This window comes from Notamacropus eugenii, chromosome 7 (genome assembly GCF_028372415.1).
Source record: "Notamacropus eugenii isolate mMacEug1 chromosome 7, mMacEug1.pri_v2, whole genome shotgun sequence".
In the NCBI taxonomy this organism is placed as follows: Eukaryota; Metazoa; Chordata; class Mammalia; order Diprotodontia; family Macropodidae; genus Notamacropus; species Notamacropus eugenii.
Genome location: NC_092878.1, coordinates 168,959,395 through 168,976,608, shown reverse-complemented (window position 1 = coordinate 168,976,608; position 17,214 = coordinate 168,959,395). Strand labels below are relative to the sequence as shown.

Genomic DNA, 17,214 nt, shown 5'->3' with positions numbered 1-17,214 from the left:
TTGGTAGATTCAAAGGGATCAGAGAACCGGGACAGTCAGATAGGGAAGAGGGTGGGATGTAGGGCACAAGGTGAGGAGTTGGCCTGGCATGGCCTTCATTTTCAGAAATGGACAGAACACGATGGGGAGTGATTTGGAGAAGTTCTGAATTGTGAAGGTGAAGATATTTTATTGGGGGTGGGTGGGTGGGAGGGAGGGGCAGGGCCAGGAGTGGCTGCAGCCCATAGAAGTTCAAGCCTAGCTTGTACAAAGTAGATTCAGCCTGAGTCAAAGTTCAAATCCACCCTCAGATACTACGTGACCCTGAGCAAGTCACTCAGTCCCCATCAGTTGTTTCCTACATTGTAAGGTGAGCTGGAGAAGGAAATGACAAACGACTTCAGTACCTGCGCCAAGAAAACCTCAATGGAGTCATTACGAGTTGGATATTACTGAAGCGACTGAATGTGGAAATGCAATTCTGATTTATAGACAGACATAGGTTGTAGCTGATTATCACCTTTCTTTAACGACACCATCCAGGACTTTGCATTTGCTTGGTACCTCTACTTCTTCACGTCTGGATAGACGACCCCAAAATCCTGCCCAAGTTTCATTGGCTATTGCATAGATTTCCTCTTCCGTATACGCTGATGCACTTATGTTAGCCACTCATCCTGTCCTATCTCGTGCTATTTCTACTTCTCTATTCAGCCACTCGGGCCTGAAGTAGGACGGTTCAATTGTCAAGGATAGCCATATAGATGTGGGCCCATCTATTCCATTTGGGGGCCATCTTGTCTCTCCTGTTTAATCTTGAAAGTTCTTGAAATGCTCTGGTTAGCGGCTCTTGGCCCGTTGCATTTCATTGTTCCACAGTGTAATACTTCCCATTGCCTTCCACCATCCAGTTAAGCTTTGGCATGAGAACATGATATAAACTGACGTTAGCCCTGGCAGGGAAATCAAGCGTTTGCTGAAGGGAAGTGTTTGGACATTCTCCTGAAAGCTCCCCACACTCCTGTTCCACATTGCTGGCAGTCTCTTAAATTCCTTCTTGGTCCTCTTTATGAGTGTAGGCAGGACACTGGGAATTTTCCTAAGAAAGAATGCTCTAAAGTCACATATGCCACCCTATCTGCAATGAATTTAAAGAAATAATTACAAATGAAGCAGTAATACAAAAAACACTGTACCAGCCTCAATTCCTCTCAAAGATTAAATTCTAAATGCATTCATTCATCATGCCTCTGCTTCCCTCCGTTTGAGACAGCCCGGTTTTCAGAATTCCAGATTCTGCCACACAGGGGTGCATTATAAGGATGTGTTTCAGGGACCTGGGGCAGACACTCCCATACCTTCACGGCTCTCCTGAAGCAACATCCCCAGTTTAAGGTGAAGGGTTTGTTAGAATGAGATGAATGGATGTGGTCCTTGAAGGACTCTGGCCTGCGTCTACCAACAAAGAGCAAAACATTTTTCAAGGTAGAGTGAAAGCTGACTTTGGGATTTGAAGAGCTGCTCTGACACTCACCAGCTGGAGGAATCCAGGCAAGGCCCACCACTTCTTACACAGGCCTCAGTGACATTTGTAAGAGGGCTTATCCTTATTCATTCACAGTTGTGAGTGACTACATCATGTGATCTGAGTCATTTAAAATACTTATTTCTCAGAAATAAGACTGCAAATGTAAACTTACTTATCCAAATGTGCCATGATAAGTAGCAATTAAGTTTGCACCCAGGAGGAGAACCAACCTGTCTTTCTTAAAAATAGATGTGAGGAAAACCCCTAAGAAACAGTCATGATGGAAGGCTACAGACACACAGCCTTCAGTACCACCATGCCAAGGGCTTAGAACAGGCCTCTGATTCACCCTTGCTTCCCACCACCCCATCTAGAAGCATCTGGTGATGAAACACGGGGAGCATGGCACAGTCCAACGAGCACCGGACAGCAGGCATCCCAAGACCACGGGTCTTCCGACATCACTTTGTGACTCTGGGCAAACTGCTTCCTATCTTGGGGTCTCGGTCTTCTCATCTGAACAAGGACGGTTAGACTGGCTTGGGAGGACTGACTACTAACCTACAGCAGGCAGGCTCTGAAGAGGAAGCAGGCTGCTGAAGTCTGGGACAGCTCCCTGAATACTAAAGGAAAACCCACCCCCACACAAAGGCACTTGTAAAGAAGACCACCAGCCAAGTGATAGATGTAAGAAAACCTTTTGTGAAGCCTTTATTTACAAAAGCTTTAAAAACAAATGCTACCTTCTGTTCTGCGAGTAACTTTTCTGAAGAAGGACCACCCAGTTACAGCGTCGTAACTCAACAAGAGAAGAATGTTAAAGCACAAGGGAACAAGCCGACCCGGCAAACAGCTAACACGACTTGTCACACACACACACCATGACTCGCCTCCGTCAGCATTTCTGAGTAGCGTTAAGGTACCCATGACCAAAGTCTTCCTTCACATGCTCTGGCCTGCTCACATGCTCCTGTCTACATGGCTAAGAAAGTATTTCACAGTTATTCTGTCAATATATAGAAAATATATTGCAAAGATATACACACAAAATAAACAAGCATTACACTCCTCAGGTGACTTTATTCACTCTAACTTGTCGTTTTGTTGTTTTACAACAAATCTCTTAATCATTTTTGTCTTTGTAGCAACTACAAAAGCATCATCTCGTCTCTTCTCATTTAATTTGGTATAAGACATACCTAAGGTGACTTGCTCTCTTTGGACTTACTGACTTGTGGAGTCGCCAAAACAAGGGCTCGGTAAATATGACTCTATCACGGGGGAGGGGCGAGGGGTAAAAGCGAGCGAGGAAGCGGACCAAGGCGAAGGCGCAGCCGTGCCGCAGGGGTGCCGGCAGCTCCGGCACGCAGGCGAGAAGCTGCCACCAAGCACTTCTTCAGTCCCAAAGCCCATTCAGAGACCGATCCAAAACCCACCAGGCCTGGTGAGCAGGGCTCCGAAGCCCCAGGGACAGCGAGCGGGGGCTCAACTCTTCAGGAGCCCCACTTTCCCTTTCAGGAAAGCTTTGCCAAGTCAACAATTTGCAGCACAGTAAATAGACTCTGTTCCATGGGTCCAAAACAAGAGAGTGCTGTGTAAAACTGGCAAATGATCAACTTTCAGGCTAACAGCAAGGAAAACCCAAACTTCTACTAAACGGTGGATCTGAGTCACTCTCTAAAGTGCAAAATTGATGGTCCACAATCTCAAATAGCTAAAACTCTTGCATACTGGAAGGGACAGACATGAAACAGGGCAATAAGTTACAGTCAGTGCTTGTTAATCTGGGAATGGGGGAAAGAGGTGTGGGTACAAACTAAGACCAACTAGATATGTTTACCAAAAGATTGAGTATGATACGGATGTTCCCCTTGGCCACACATGCTTGCTAACAGATGGATTAATTATACAGCCAAATTTAACCTGAAGACTCTTCTACTTATCAGGATCTGTGGAAGGAATGGTTGTAATTAGTACTGAAAGACAAAAGAGAAAATGGTTGGAGAAGGCAGGGCAAAAAAAGAAAAAGCCTTATTGTCTACTGTCCAAGGGATTTAACTGGAGATAAAACCTATATACAAGCACATGTGTAGCTCCAAACATCAAGGCCTGTTGTCCATCCATCTCATGTCATGACTGCTTGCTGGCCTCCTCTTCATACGCATTCCCCGTACCATTCTGCACATAGGAGGAGCCCGAACCAAGGCCGTACAAGTGCCCACAATACTTGGCATCATCGATGTGATCTTCAAAGAACATCTGAGGGGGAATGGTGAAGAAAAGGACAGCTTACCCAACCCTCCTCCCAACAGGCCCCCTTTGGGCAGGCTTACTCACTACTCACAGTCCTGGCCAGCTGTGTGGGATGGGATGCTGCCATCTGTGGAGCACAACCCAGCCCAAGTCTGTGAGTGAGAAACAGGTTAGATCCTGGCAGGTGGGCACTGGCACCCTCAGGCAACAAGAGCAAGAGAATCAGGCTGACTCTGGCCCAGCAGCAATCCTGGGCTACAGAAGTGCTAAGGTGGCGCAAGGAGGACAGATTTCAGACAGAGGTGCTTCCAACAGCACCAGAAATAGCTGGAGATGGCTGGGAAGTCTAATTTCAAGTCTGTAGGTAACTGCAAAGCAATTTGCAAGGCTGAGTTATATCTGCATTAATCCCAAGAGAAGACATTTTTTCACAACTGGGCTGGGTGAAATCTTGAGGAGGACTTAGAATATAGTAAGCACACAAGTAGATACTCCCTTTCCCCTGGTCCCTTCAGAGATGTCTGATGTTAAAGGGCTTCAGTCTACAGTCTACCCAATTCAGTGCCTTGTTCATAATCACCCACAGCTTCCTGCCAAGAAGATCCATCACACTCATAGGACATTTCCCATTCTTCAATGAGCTAAGAAATTTGAAGCAGTCCAATTATTGCCAGAGAATCACTTTTAAAAAATTAGGAAAGTGAAACACAAAGCAACACTGGAGAGCATAGTGATTATGCAAGCCTCGTGGGGCATTTTAAGTCAGAAGCAGCATGGGGAAACGGAGAGAGCATGAGACCCTATACCATTACTAGTCCTGTGCCCTGTGCCGGGGTCTCGCTTTTCTTTTCTGTAAAACAAGGAAAGTACTATTTATACTACCTACCCCCCAGGGTCAAATGAGATAATTTCAGCTGACAGATGAATAATGCCTTCAAGTTCACAAGGGACTTTATATTCGATCCTGTGAAGCACAGGTATTCATATCCCAGCTTTTCAAATCAAGAAATTCAACTTAAGAAGAAAAAAAAAAATTCAACTTAAGGGACTAAGAGAATTGTCTATGGTTGTACATGTCAGAGGCACACAATTTGAACCCTACTGACTCCAAAGTTTATTTCACTGCAAACCCTACACAAACACAAGAGCATCATCTTTTAACATTTTTCACTTAATTCCAAAATAGAAATGAAAATTCTCAGATTTAGATGTATTCCTGAAAAATTAAATAGTTAGTCAAATCAGAATACTCTTGGCCAGGCAACTTCTTAGAAGACCCCTGTGGCTAATCTTTGTGAGGGCTCGTGGTTTCATCATTTCCCTGACGCGGATGCTCCATGCGCCAGGGTGGAGGATGTTCCTTCCAAGCCTTTGTAAACAGTTCAAGAACATGTTTTAACAAAGCCCCAATTTTGTTTCAGTTTGGATTTATATTCACATTCACACAAATTTCAGTTCATCTCCCACCAGAGATTCTTCTTACCTACCTTCTCAATGTTAAAAAATTTAACACATGGACTTCTTATTTTTAGCCCTGTGAAAGGCCTCCACTTTTAAAATGGCCGTGGCCAGGATGCGGATCAAAGAATGCCCAAGGAGTTTGAGCTCTGGTTCTGCTGGCTGGTGGTTATGACTTGTACGTTTTGATCCACATCTGCTTCACTCCCACCGTCTGCCTCCTCCTTAGGTGCTGCTGAACGCAGCTAGACGCCATCAAGAAAGCACACCGTCTGGATCCCCTCCAGATGGGCGGCAGTCACCCTCAGCTGGGCTGTCCTTCCACTTCTCCTCAGAATTCTCTCATCTCAAGTCTCCTAGCCCTAACTCTTTCCCCTGAGGATCTCCCTTCATATTCTGTCCCCCGCAAAGAGACCATTTGTAAAAAGCAATTCTCCCATTCCTGACAACCTCCTTCTCGCCAGGCTCCAAAGAGGCCCCTCTTCTCCCCAAGGCCAACCTTCTCCACACGGGGCACCTCCTTATCTCTCTCTAACCTTCAATATGAACCCAAACATTCACTATGTACACTAACTTTATTCTTTGATTTGCTCCTTCCCTGCTGACTCCCGAAACAATCTCCACCACCTTCAACAACTCCCACTAGACCTTACCCTCCCTACTAGCTAGCGTCCTACATACTTCTCTTCCTCAGCTCAATTCCTTGGGAAAACCTTCGGCCATTCCTTCATTCCTTATCGCATTATCTTCTAAACCCTCCCCAAACACTAAACTGCTCTCTCCAAAGTTACTGATCATCCCTTATCAAATCCTACGACCTTTTCTCAATCCTAGAATATGACGATGATGTCACCCGCTACTGAATAGGACCAGAGAGAAAATTCTTTGTTTGGAAGTGAAGGCTTTTCATAAGCAGATCCCCCTTGCTACCTTTTCAAGCCTCTACATTATTCCCCTGCACCCACTCTTCAGCCATAATGGTGCCTACTTACTGGTCTCCCATGTGGCATACCATCTCCCGTCTCCAAGCCTTTGCAAAGGCTATACTCAATATGCAGAATGCTCTCCCTCCTCATCACTGCCTTCAAAATTCATATCCAAGATGCCTTTCCAGGCCCTGCCTGCTGCTCATGCTTTCTCTAACGTTACCTTCCACAACACACTCCTGGATGTGTACCTACTTATACACACTGTCTCCTCCATTACAACATGAGCTCCTGGAAGGCAGGAAATCCTCAATCCTTGGCAGAATGGCAAGCACCCAGGACCAGACTAGCCAGTGTTCTATAGCTGATAATCTGAAGGAGTGGCCTGGGGGCTTGGAGAGGTTCAGTTATGTTTCCAGGGTCACACAGTCAGGACTTGAACCCAGGCAGCTCTCCAGCCACCATACGTACCCCTCTCAAGAACAGTATCCAAGGGGAGCTCAGATCTGTTTGCTGTTTTCCATCCAAGTGGCTCACAAAGCCCCACGATATAGGTAAGGCAAAGATAATCTCCCTGTGCCACCCAAAGGGGGATGCGGGCCAGGATGCTCCTCCTCCTCCAAGCACCCCACCTCAGACAGGAGCTCCTCTGGCCTCCCCAGGCTGGCTTCTTCTGGGGCAGAACAGAGGGGTCAGACTGAGCGACATGCAAGGCCTCCCCCTGCTCCAATATCCTTTAACTGTTCATGCAGAACAAGAACCCATCTACCAGGAACCATGAGCCCAACTCAGGAGGCCTGTCCCACCAGCCCAAGAGAATGGAAATCGCAGAAGGGGAAAAGAACACTCCAAGAATGGCCAGCTGGGTTCTCATTCCAGATCTGTCCCTAACAAGCTGAGGCCCTGAAGACAAATCTCTGCACTTCTAAGAGCGAGTCTGAGCTTTCTAACGGGCTTGGATGATGTCAGGGGGGCACCATGTGGAGAAGAGAGCCCTCAATGTGGAATCCTCCACTACAGACCATGGGCAAAATTAAGGGGTGGCAGGGGATGGGATCAGAGTAGGTGACTCTGCTCTGTGTCATGACCACTTAATTTTTAGAGATTCACCTGATAAAACAAACCACCAATGTCAGAAAGAAATCTCTGGAATAACCAGAAGAAAATCCCTGTCTCCCAGAGAAAAAAGAATTGTAAATGCCCCACACAACACAAGGGAGTAAAAGCAGTGAGCTCTTCATACTTCTCTCATTTTGAAAAAGGCCATTCCTGTCAGTAACGAATCGGATCCGGCCTGGTGCTGTGGTCCTATCCGCTCCAACTCCAGCTGCTCGGCCACCTCCTGCAGACCACCCTACAAGAAGCACAGGGCCACCATCACAGAAATGCACTCAACCAAGGGGGAGGTGACAACGCCAGAAAAGCAAGCTGCTGTACACACCTTCACAAGGTACTTGGGAGTGAGTGTTCCCATTATGATAAAGACAAGGGGCACCAACTGATCGGATACTTGGGCTGTGGCTGACTTTCCCACAGCACCTGAGTCAGGGGACAGTGAGGCCTGAAAGACTCAGAGCTCTGCTTAACACAAGGAGTCACAACAAAATGTGCTGCCCACGTCCCGGTGCAGACTCTGGCTTCTGTCCTGTCTCTGGATGTCACCAATGTGGTCATTTGTTTTGTTGGACTACGCGTTTATAATCGATTTTTTTTCTTACTTCCTCAATGGGAAGGGAGAGAATTCAGATATGAAAACAAACTTCAATTTTAATAAAATCTTTAAAGAAAGAAGAAAAGTTACTGTGAGCCACCCACAACGTAGCCCAATGGCAACAACCTTCTTCACCGCAGAATGAATCAATGGGAAGAGCATTAAGCCAGGAGTAGGATCACTAATACTGACACTGCCACCCCCATTTGCCAGCTGTGTAACACTAAGCAGGCACCAGCAACCTCTCTGTGCCTTTGTTTCCTCATCTGTAAAATGAGGGACTGCTACCAGACAATCTTGCTAGGGTCACATCTGACTCTTACAGGCCTATACCTCTAAAGCTTGGCCAAATCAGAGATGGCCTGGGACAAGACCCCCTGGAGCTTACGTCACCCTGGAATTCATGACATGAGGGAGGCACCTTTAGAGGAAGAGCAATGAATCTGTTTCTATCTGTTCATTTCTCCACTGAGCTCAAGCACAGTCCACTGCTGGGCAAAACTAGTGTGCATTTAAGGCTACTATGAGATGTGGGTGGCCCTTAGAGGTAGCAGGTTCTGATGGAGAATAAAGATGATAGTGAGTATGCTGGGCTGCAATCTATGCTCACAAACTCCCTGGGACCCTCTCCTGATGGCCAGGCCTCTTTTGGGACAGAAACCAGCCATGCCTTTCCAAAGCCTGCTGAGGCCAGCTCCAGGGCCCTTTCTCTTGCCTCCTTAAACCCGTTCTCACTCAGTGGAGGAGTGGGCCTCGACAATGATTCAGAGAGATCACTGAGGCCCGATCACGTTATAAATGTCATTTCTTTCATTCACCCGTACCGACTCTTCAAACCCCCTTCCCCCACCTGTGTCTGGGGAAGAAAAGGTCCTGAATAAGAGAGCATCAGGCAAAACACTGAACACAATACAGAGCCCAGAGCACAGTAAGGCCTCAGGTAATCTTTCCTTCCTTCTCTGCCAAGGACAACCACACCGCACAGAGTCTTGATAGCATCCCCGTGTTTTCTCTCTCATATTCCATTTTTCCCTTCCACGCTTCTACTAAAATCTCTTAAAAAGCATCTCAATTTGATGCCTTCACAGCTGAAATGTGTCACTCCTCAGCACCCCCCCTCCCCCCGCATCCCTCTAAACTGCCCATGCTCTGGTCCTGGAGGTTGCCCTTTCAGTATTCACACTTGAGCATTCGCTCTTGGTTTGGATTTCCCTCCAAGAGCTGCGCTGGGAGCCCCACTGAGAGCCAAGTGCACTTTCTCGACCTTACCTTGAGGTTCTTGCAGCTCTTCATGAGGTACTTGACGTCGTAGATGACCGGAAAGAACAGCCGAAGGATCTCAAAGAAGTCGAGCTCTTCCTCAGGTAAGTTAGAGTTGGTCAGGATTTTGATTAAATAGCCAAAGTCATAACCACTACAAAAGGGCCAAATACAAGGAAAAGGCAAGATGAATTCCAAAGAATACATAGTAAATGTCCCGGCTCTGCCATGTGGTCTCTGAGGCCCTCTGACCTCCCTCCTTCCAGGACAGGGCAGCATCTCTGACCTCTGCTAGGCAGTGTGAAACCCTGACTACAGGAAAGGCCAGTGTAGTTGGGCTGGCTGGGCATCTGAACACATGCCAGGCCATGGGGAGGCACTACTCAAGAGCTCAGCAAGGAAATGCTTTCTACGGTCATGTGTGGGAAAGTTCCCAAGAGGGATGAGGCTTGTGCTGCTAGACTGCAGACAAGGCTTCCCACCACGTTCCTTAACAAACGCTACTTGTGCTCCGTGTCCTCCAGCCAACACATTTCTGCCAGATGACCTTTTATTGGCTTCCATGTCCTACAGAATGAAAGCCAAAGTCCTTCGCCAGGTATCACAGAGAAGAGCCCTTCTGTGCTCCATCATCCAAACACATGGACATTCTCCCCTTTAATCATCCACTATCTTGTCTCCTTTCCAGCCATCAAAGTCCTGCATCTCATCACAGCCAGATAGCGCCTCTGAATGTCACCTGTACCCCATTTTAGTGACACCATCAAGAGGGCAGGAGGTATGTCAGCTGTGACGACTTGGCTGACTAGACTGTAGGGTCTTGAAAGCAGCATGCGGGAGGAAGGGGTCAGTGTTCTCTCCCCCCATCAGCTACCCAGTACTCTCACCCAACAGTCTCGGTCATCCAAATACTGAGCACTCCTATCCCCAGTCCCCCCCAAATCTGGCTTGTATAAGAGCCCTCCACACAGACGCCCAGAGTCACAAGCAGCAGGCTTTTAATGCTCATTTTTTGTCTGGCAGGCCAATATGCCTCCCTCTCCCATCCGTGTGGCATGGGGGTCCATCTCCTGACCCTGTTGTCCTTGGTTTTAAAACCAGCTCCTCAAATGCCATGGCACCTAGTGAAGACCAACAAACAAATACGCTTGTTATCTCTAGGCTACATTCCAGTTTCTCCTTCACAGTGATCTTATGAGTCCAGAGTCACACTAAGTAGCATTCTAAAGGTGAACGGAACCCAGGATTCCTGCCTTTCGGCCAGCCCGCTGCAAATGGACACTGATTAACAAAAACCGTGCAAGCCAAAGACTGTGGTGAAGATACACTAACAAAGCATCTGAATAAAAACAAAAAAAAAAAGGAAGACCTTCAAAGTAAACAGATAGGATTTAAAATATGGAAACCTCAAGCAGTATTTCAGACAGTTCTCACATTACACAAATTTGATTTTACAAAAAGGATTCTGAAGGAAATCTGCATCCCCCAAACCCACCTCTGTTCACTTTACAGTACAGTACTGTTCACTGGAATGCACACCCTCCCTCCTCCCTCCAAGTGAAAGCAGAACAACAGCCGTGGAGGGCCCACTACTACAGGCAGGTGGGGGCCTGGCACCAGAAGAGACCTTTGCCCTGCTGCCCCCACCCAGCCCCAAGGGTTATCCTTTACATGGCTGGTTCTATCCCCCAGGTGTACCCCTTCCTGCTGGCTCTTCTCTGTGTCCCCCTGACATGTCTTTCAACTGTGTGCCAGCCTCTTCCCTCCACGAGGACAGGGCCCCATTTCTGCTTCCCTTCTCCATGGGCAAATGTGCATTACATAAAAATCACTTTATGTGGAGGTCTGTGGAATGGCCCACTTATGTAAAGTGAGATCTGTATGTACACCTCTATAAATCTCCCTTTTTACTTTAGAAACATGACCTATATTTGTACCAAGATATGACATCAAGGCTGCTCTGGGGGAAAGAGAAGGTGGGGGTGGGGCCTGTAAAAGCACCTTTAGTCTTAAAAACAGTTATCTAGTCACACAAGCACAAAAATCAATTGCTGGCAGGCGACAAATGAAGATTCTAATATAGGAGAAATGAAACTTCCTATGACTAAAATGACCATGCGGCAGTTTCCTAGTCCCTCTCACCCTCAGATGACCGACATTACTGACATTCCACAGACAGGCCATGCCAGCCTGGCTACCCATAACACCTATCTCTGTGGCCACACACACATGCTTCTCCATCAGGACACCTCCTGAGACCATTTCAGACAAATCAGGGAGACAGAATCTTTTTTTTAACCTCTGCACAAAACACCAAGGTAATTCAGTGCTTCTTTGGACTTTTCAACAAGACATGTAATGTTTGGGGATGGGCATGTTCAGAGACAACTCTGAGGACCACGGAATGACTGCCTGCTCAAGCAAGGCATCCATCCACTGAGAAGGCATCCACCCAAATTTCCATGGATAGCTTTTTGAAAAAGGAGACCAGAGTCATGCAAAATTCATCCCAGAAAGCTCACAATGTGTCCAACTTGAGAAAAACCCAAACACTGAGAACAGCATCATTTTCTACAGGAACAATGTTACAAAGAGTGATCACGTTCCCATGGAAGTCTTCTAGCCCCCAGTATGTGGCTACTGAAGCTAACCAACAGGGCTCTAAGGAGGAAATTCTAACGGGTCCCCTCCCCAGTAGGGGCTGGCAGGAAGCAGCCTCTGAGGAGGACCAAGTGGTCCTGTTTCAGCAGCGCCTGTACTCTCACCTCCTTTCCTACGCATACTCAAAGTCTAGACACCATCTAGCTTTTCTTCTTCAAATATCAAGCAAACGTTTGGTTTTGTGTGCCCAGCACAAGGACTGGCCCACAGCAAGGACTCTGTACAAGAATGAATTCAAAAGGAAAATGGTCTTTCTTCCTAGAAACCCTCTGCAACAATCTCATGAGATGCTTTACAAGATGGTGCCTCAATGAATGAAGTGTTTGTAAAATGGACTTAAGGGCATCTCCTTGAACATGGGGGGAAGGGGAGAGAAAATGAGAGAAACAAAGGAGAGAGAGATGACGGAGAGGAGGGAAGGAGAAAGCGAACTGAAATCTTCCAAGCTAATTTTACCTGTGAAATGAAAGCCACTTGACCCCCTCACACAGCACGACGCCCGATGTCATGAGAAGTTCTGCAAAATACTGTGTCTCAATCCCTTCTTCCTCATGCTTTTTAAACTGGATTCCAGAGGTTGTTAGGAGCTCTATGGAGTCCTGGGCATACATGTCCTCCCTAGAGGGGAAGAGAACAAGATTCCAAATGTGTCGTTAGACACTGCAACATGCATCAGTAAATATGATGGAGGGAGGGACAAAAAAGGTTGTCAAATTATTCCAAAACACACACTTAAAGAAATCCAATCTGAAGGCCATTTTTCTAGGTCACAGCATCAGCAGAAAGCTGCCATGTACAAAGATGCCCTGCCATGGCAGGTTCAAATCTTGCCTGGGATCCTTCCTACTGGTGTGAGCACAGGCAAGTCACTTCCTTCTCTTTTTTTATTCTGAATTTACACAGAAATACTTCCATATTCACGGTCAAACATGAAATGACATGTCTTTTTTATGTATGGCTTGCTTTTCAAACTGTCCTGCTGGTTTGTGCTCCTTTCTGGCCTTCCTCCTGTTCTCAGTCTCCATATTTTTAGAAAAGATGCCCCAAATGACCTTTTCTTGCCCCTCTCCAACCCTCCCATCACTGCAGAAAAAGAAAGCAAAAACTCAGTCTTTAAGCTCTTTCCTCTTCCTCCCCCTGGAAAGCATGGGAAGACTGTTCTCCCTTTTAAAGGAGAAGGGTCTCCCAGGATGCTTAGGAAGAAGGAAGTGTTCCCAGGGGAACCTGAAGTTAGGCTCCATTGGGGGAAAAGGACAGGAGGTAGAGGCAGGCTGGTTTGATGCTCCTCATCAAGATACTGGCCAGGAGAAAGGAGTCGCTTATCCTCTTCTCAAGAAAGGAGCTAAAAAACCCACTGGTCCAGAGACTAGTGTGAGGCATTTGCTCCAAGACAAACGCTGAGAAGAGTGCTTAGACTCAATGCTTGCAATGAACTCGGAGTACAGGTTCTTTACCAAGAGCAAGTGGGGAGGTTCCTGCAGGTTCAAGGAGAGTCAACCCTGACATACTGTTGGTGTGGCTAACACAAAAGTGTAGCTGTCCCAGGGAGTGCAGTGACACCATGCTAACGAAAGGCTGAAGGTGGACAGTGGAAGGAACCCAGGGTAAGGTGGTCAGGACAAGATCAGAGGCCAAGACAGGGCCACAACCTGGTCAAAAAGGGAGGTGGAGAGGGGTTGCAGGGTTTACAAAGAACTAGAAAAGAACTGGAAGGTAAATGGGTGCAGTTGGGCTTATACGTGTCATGGAATATTACATTTTTCCTCACAAAGGGTGATGAACGTGAACAACCCAGAGAAACCTAAGAAGACCCAAGTCAGTAGAACCAAGACAATCTCCTGGAGGAGGAACACTCCAACAAGAACAAGGAAGAATGCTTTCTGCCTCTCAGGAGGTAAAGAATAAGAAACACTCTCACATGACATCAACGTTTTGATGTGTTTTGCTAACCTGTTCTCTTATTACAAGGGAAGCTTCTATTTAGGGAAAGGGTAAGGGTTAGAGGGAAGCTGTATTAATTAAAAAAATTAATAAAACACTTTCTTAAAAACTTTTAAACCTATTTCAAATGGCTCTCACAAAGAATACAGATACTGTTACTGCATCTTCGAGAGCCAAAGGGAATGCTGAGGAAAGTAGTTTTTGCTGGCAGGTTTGAAACATCCGTTAAAAAGGGCATGTTATTATGAAGTGTTCCTGCTTATGGAGTTAGAGATGGGGTACATTTTAGCTTTGATTCATAAGGAATCTATAAGGGCAGCATATTCTGGAAAGACTGTTCCCAGTAATAACTAAGAAGAGAGGAAAAGAAAAGGATTAGTCTAGCCCCCCCCTCGCCCCAACTGAATTTAACTCTTATCTTGAGAAATATAAACAAGATTCCAGTATCTCCACTGGACCAAATGGTGAAACTGAACTTCTGGAAGCAAAGCAGGATCGCTGATGCTATCACCAGGAGTGTAAACTGAACGCTTTAAATCTTGTCTCAGCAAAAGTACCGTAGATGGTTATCTGTTCTTATTATTCATTTTGTTAATGGGACTTGGGGAGTTTCCCCAGGTAACTAAACGACTCCTTAAAGCAAGGAAATAGGGATCAAAGCTAATAAATGAGAAACTTTTGAAGTTTACTAATGGGTACAAAAACATGAAAACATACCACTGAATTGCTGGAGTTCAAAATAACAAAATTAAATAAAGGAACAAATCAAGTGATAGGCTGACACACAAGTGAGGTTGGTCGGCCCTATGACCTTCTGAAGGGTCATTCAATGAAACTGCTCCAGTCAGGCTTCATCAGACAGTTTTCACAGAGTCTTCAAAGTGCTGAGTACTTATCTAAACCTTAATGAAAAACGAGGCCTCACTCTGAAGGTACACTTTATACAGAATTTTAGGATTATCAGCCTGTTCAGTTATAGCCCCTTGAGGACAAAAACATCCCCCAAATACCAAAAAGTAAACACCACAGGTTAGGATAGATCCTTTTTTTTAAACTTACGTTAAATTAAACTTGAAGTTGAACTGCCACGTTGAAGTTCCTGGAGGGTACTCTCCTTGCTCATTCATAAATGTTAATCCAAGCTGTATTATCTTTAGCAAGTCTACGTTACATCTCAAAAGCTGGTACTGGTAGTCAGCATTACTTCTGAATTCTCCAATGGGTCTTGCAACCACACCTGGAAACTCGGTGTCCTGTAAAAGATGGTTTAGAAATCCATTCAGAAACGACTTGCCAAAATGCCTCAAATACAAACCAACCATTCCCAAACTGCTTCATTTTTCTTTAAGGAAAAAACAAAAAATTCTGCTTTTTAGGTGCTACTTGGTAATTCGTGTTCAATCTCTCACCTACCAACCTTCACGTAACGTTTTGTTTTTGTTGAGTGTTAAAACTTCTTGAAATTTTTGCTTCTTTAAAAACACAAAGTAGTGATTTTAAAGGCTAAATTTCCGGGGATTTTCCTGTTCAGCAAAAACGTCTTACGCAGAAAGCACACACACGCACAGACACACAAAAATCACCGTTCAAGTCCCTGGAGGGGTTAAATGAATTTAGGGTCACTGTATACCACAGCACCAAGAACCCACTTCTCCCAAGAACTAGAGCTAAAGTCCAAAGGGACAATCTGTACATTCCCAATCCCTTTCTGAGACACTGCCTACGTTAGCATTGCTGGCTTTTCTTAAAATTTCTTTGGCTAAAACAGCATTTTTTTACTTCCTGAAAAGAACTGCGTAAAAAACATTCCAATCCCACCCCCTCAACACTGCGGGAAGTCTGTCTTCTCCCACGTCCCACTCCTGTCCGGTGAGGGAGCACAAGCTCACCTCCCAAACAGCAGGTGAAGGCTCTTGCAGGATTAGAAAGGAACAGGTTTCTGGTGGCCTGAGGCCTGCGTTTGTTAAAGGGAAGAAACTGAATCTAGTTCCACGTCCCTCCACAAATACGTCAGTGCTCCGCGTCTCAAGGAGGGGATGGGGGCACGATGTGCACCCCGCTACTGCCGGTCCCACCTAGCACAGCCCTTCACGCTAAGGAAGCACAGACAGACCGAGCACGGACAGACAGAGCGGCCCAGCTCCTCCAGGCCACAAAGGGGGTTTGGCCCTGGATCTACGGACACAGGTGGGACCCAGGAGCTGGCCAGGGTGCTGAGGGAGGGGAGCTTCCAGCTGTCACGGGCTCGACAGAAGCCCTAACGTCCCGTCCCTCCCTCTCCTCCACCTCCAACAGCCCCCAGACCCAGCACGGCCCGGGCTGGCGCCTACCATGGCCACGTAATTGTACTTCCGGATCACCTGCCGGATCTTCTTCATCTCGTCATCCAGGTTGCAAGCCCACACCTCGCAAATTCTTTGGCTGTGGTCTACGGTGGCTGCGGGCATAGTGGGCACGCGGAGGGCTCAGATGCCACCCAGCACCAACAGTACGCGATCGAAGAGTCGTCTTACAAACCGGCTCTCTGCTCCTTTACTTCTGCACCTACAACGTCCAAAGAAAGCCGCTGTCGAAGGGGAGCCCAGGGGCGCTCACGCGGCGGCCCCCCGGAAGCCTCCTGCGCACCCCCGGGGCGGGGCTCCCCGTCAGCGGGCGCTAACTACCCCCGATGAGGATGGAAGGGGGCCACAAGGGTGCAAGTGCCCGTCTGGGAGACAGCCTGAGACACCGGCCAACGCCCCGTGGGCAGCCCCCGTGGGCAGCGTGGGGCCGGCGGGACGCCCAGCGGTGACGTCAGCCAAGGGGAGGGTCAGCCTGCCCCCTCTCCCCCCCGCAGCCCCCGGCAGCCCCCGAGGATGCCCCGCTCTGTGCTTCCGGAGGAGGCGCGAGCTAAGCTCTGGGGGCACCAGGGGGAGAGACGGGGCCGGGGCGCGGTGCGGGGGGGTGGGCACGGCAGGGCGTCAGCGGCCCGGAGGGGGCACAGAGGGGCACCGCCGGGGCGGGCACGGCCAGGCCTGCGCTTTGGGAAGGTGGCGCTGGAGGCCGCCAGGAGGGCACAGCAGCGGCGGACTCGGGGAAAGACCGGGGGCCAAGCCCGGGCTCCGGTCTGTTTGGGGGTCACACCCAGGCAGCAATGACCGCTAACGGCGTGCTTCTCCCTTCTCCAACACGCTCAGCCTCAGCTCTTCCATGTTCAAATCCAGGGCCCCGAAGCCCCGCGGAGTCACCAGGGAGAACCCTAACCCGGCTCCGCTGCCTGGGCGCGTGGCTTAACCCGAGGCCGCAGGGCACCGGGGCGCCCACGTGACGGGCAGAGGGCACCGCCGGGCGCTGCCAGCCTCAGTGTCCCGGCCTGGAACACGAAGCGGCCGCCATGAGCCGGCCGCGAGGGAGCTCCCCCTCTCGTGCCCAGGCCACGGAGAACCTGGGGGACACGGGCGCTCCTGCGCCTTCCGAGGAACATGGTGGGAGGGCCCGGCCCTCCCCCTCAGGGGGCC

At 48.0% G+C, this 17,214-nt stretch overlaps 1 protein-coding gene across 2 annotated transcripts; it reads right to left on the bottom strand.

Moving 5' to 3' along the window:
- Nucleotides 1-2,189: 2,189 nt before the first annotated feature.
- Nucleotides 2,190-16,175, bottom strand: CNOT7 (CCR4-NOT transcription complex subunit 7). Of its 2 annotated transcripts, none has more exons than XM_072625656.1 (6): nucleotides 16,048-16,175; nucleotides 14,777-14,970; nucleotides 12,233-12,394; nucleotides 9,125-9,269; nucleotides 7,388-7,498; nucleotides 2,190-3,766 (listed from the first exon to the last, which is right to left on the bottom strand). In XM_072625656.1, exons 1-6 carry the CDS (start codon nucleotides 16,162-16,164, stop codon nucleotides 3,638-3,640), a joined length of 858 nt encoding a protein of 285 aa, XP_072481757.1. In that variant the 5' UTR covers nucleotides 16,165-16,175; the 3' UTR covers nucleotides 2,190-3,637. The 2 variants fall into 2 exon arrangements, with proteins under 2 accessions (XP_072481757.1, XP_072481759.1); XM_072625658.1 differs by lacking the exon at nucleotides 2,190-3,766 and adding an exon at nucleotides 4,851-5,129.
- Nucleotides 16,176-17,214: the final 1,039 nt, after the last annotated feature.

What these genes read in the sequence shown, in the direction of transcription:
- CNOT7 (XM_072625656.1), bottom strand. Translation starts at nt 16,164, where the DNA reads ATGCCCGCAGCCACCGTAGACCACAGCCAAAGAATTTGCGAGGTGTGG. An exon ending in AACTTCAAGTTTAATTTAAC is followed by an intron (nt 12,395 to 14,776) that starts GTAAGTTTAAAA and finishes CTTCCCCTCTAG; the next exon opens with GGAGGACATGTATGCCCAGG. An exon ending in CCTTTTTCAAAATGAGAGAA is followed by an intron (nt 3,767 to 7,387) that starts GTATGAAGAGCT and finishes ATTCCCCCTCAG; the next exon opens with ATGTTCTTTGAAGATCACAT.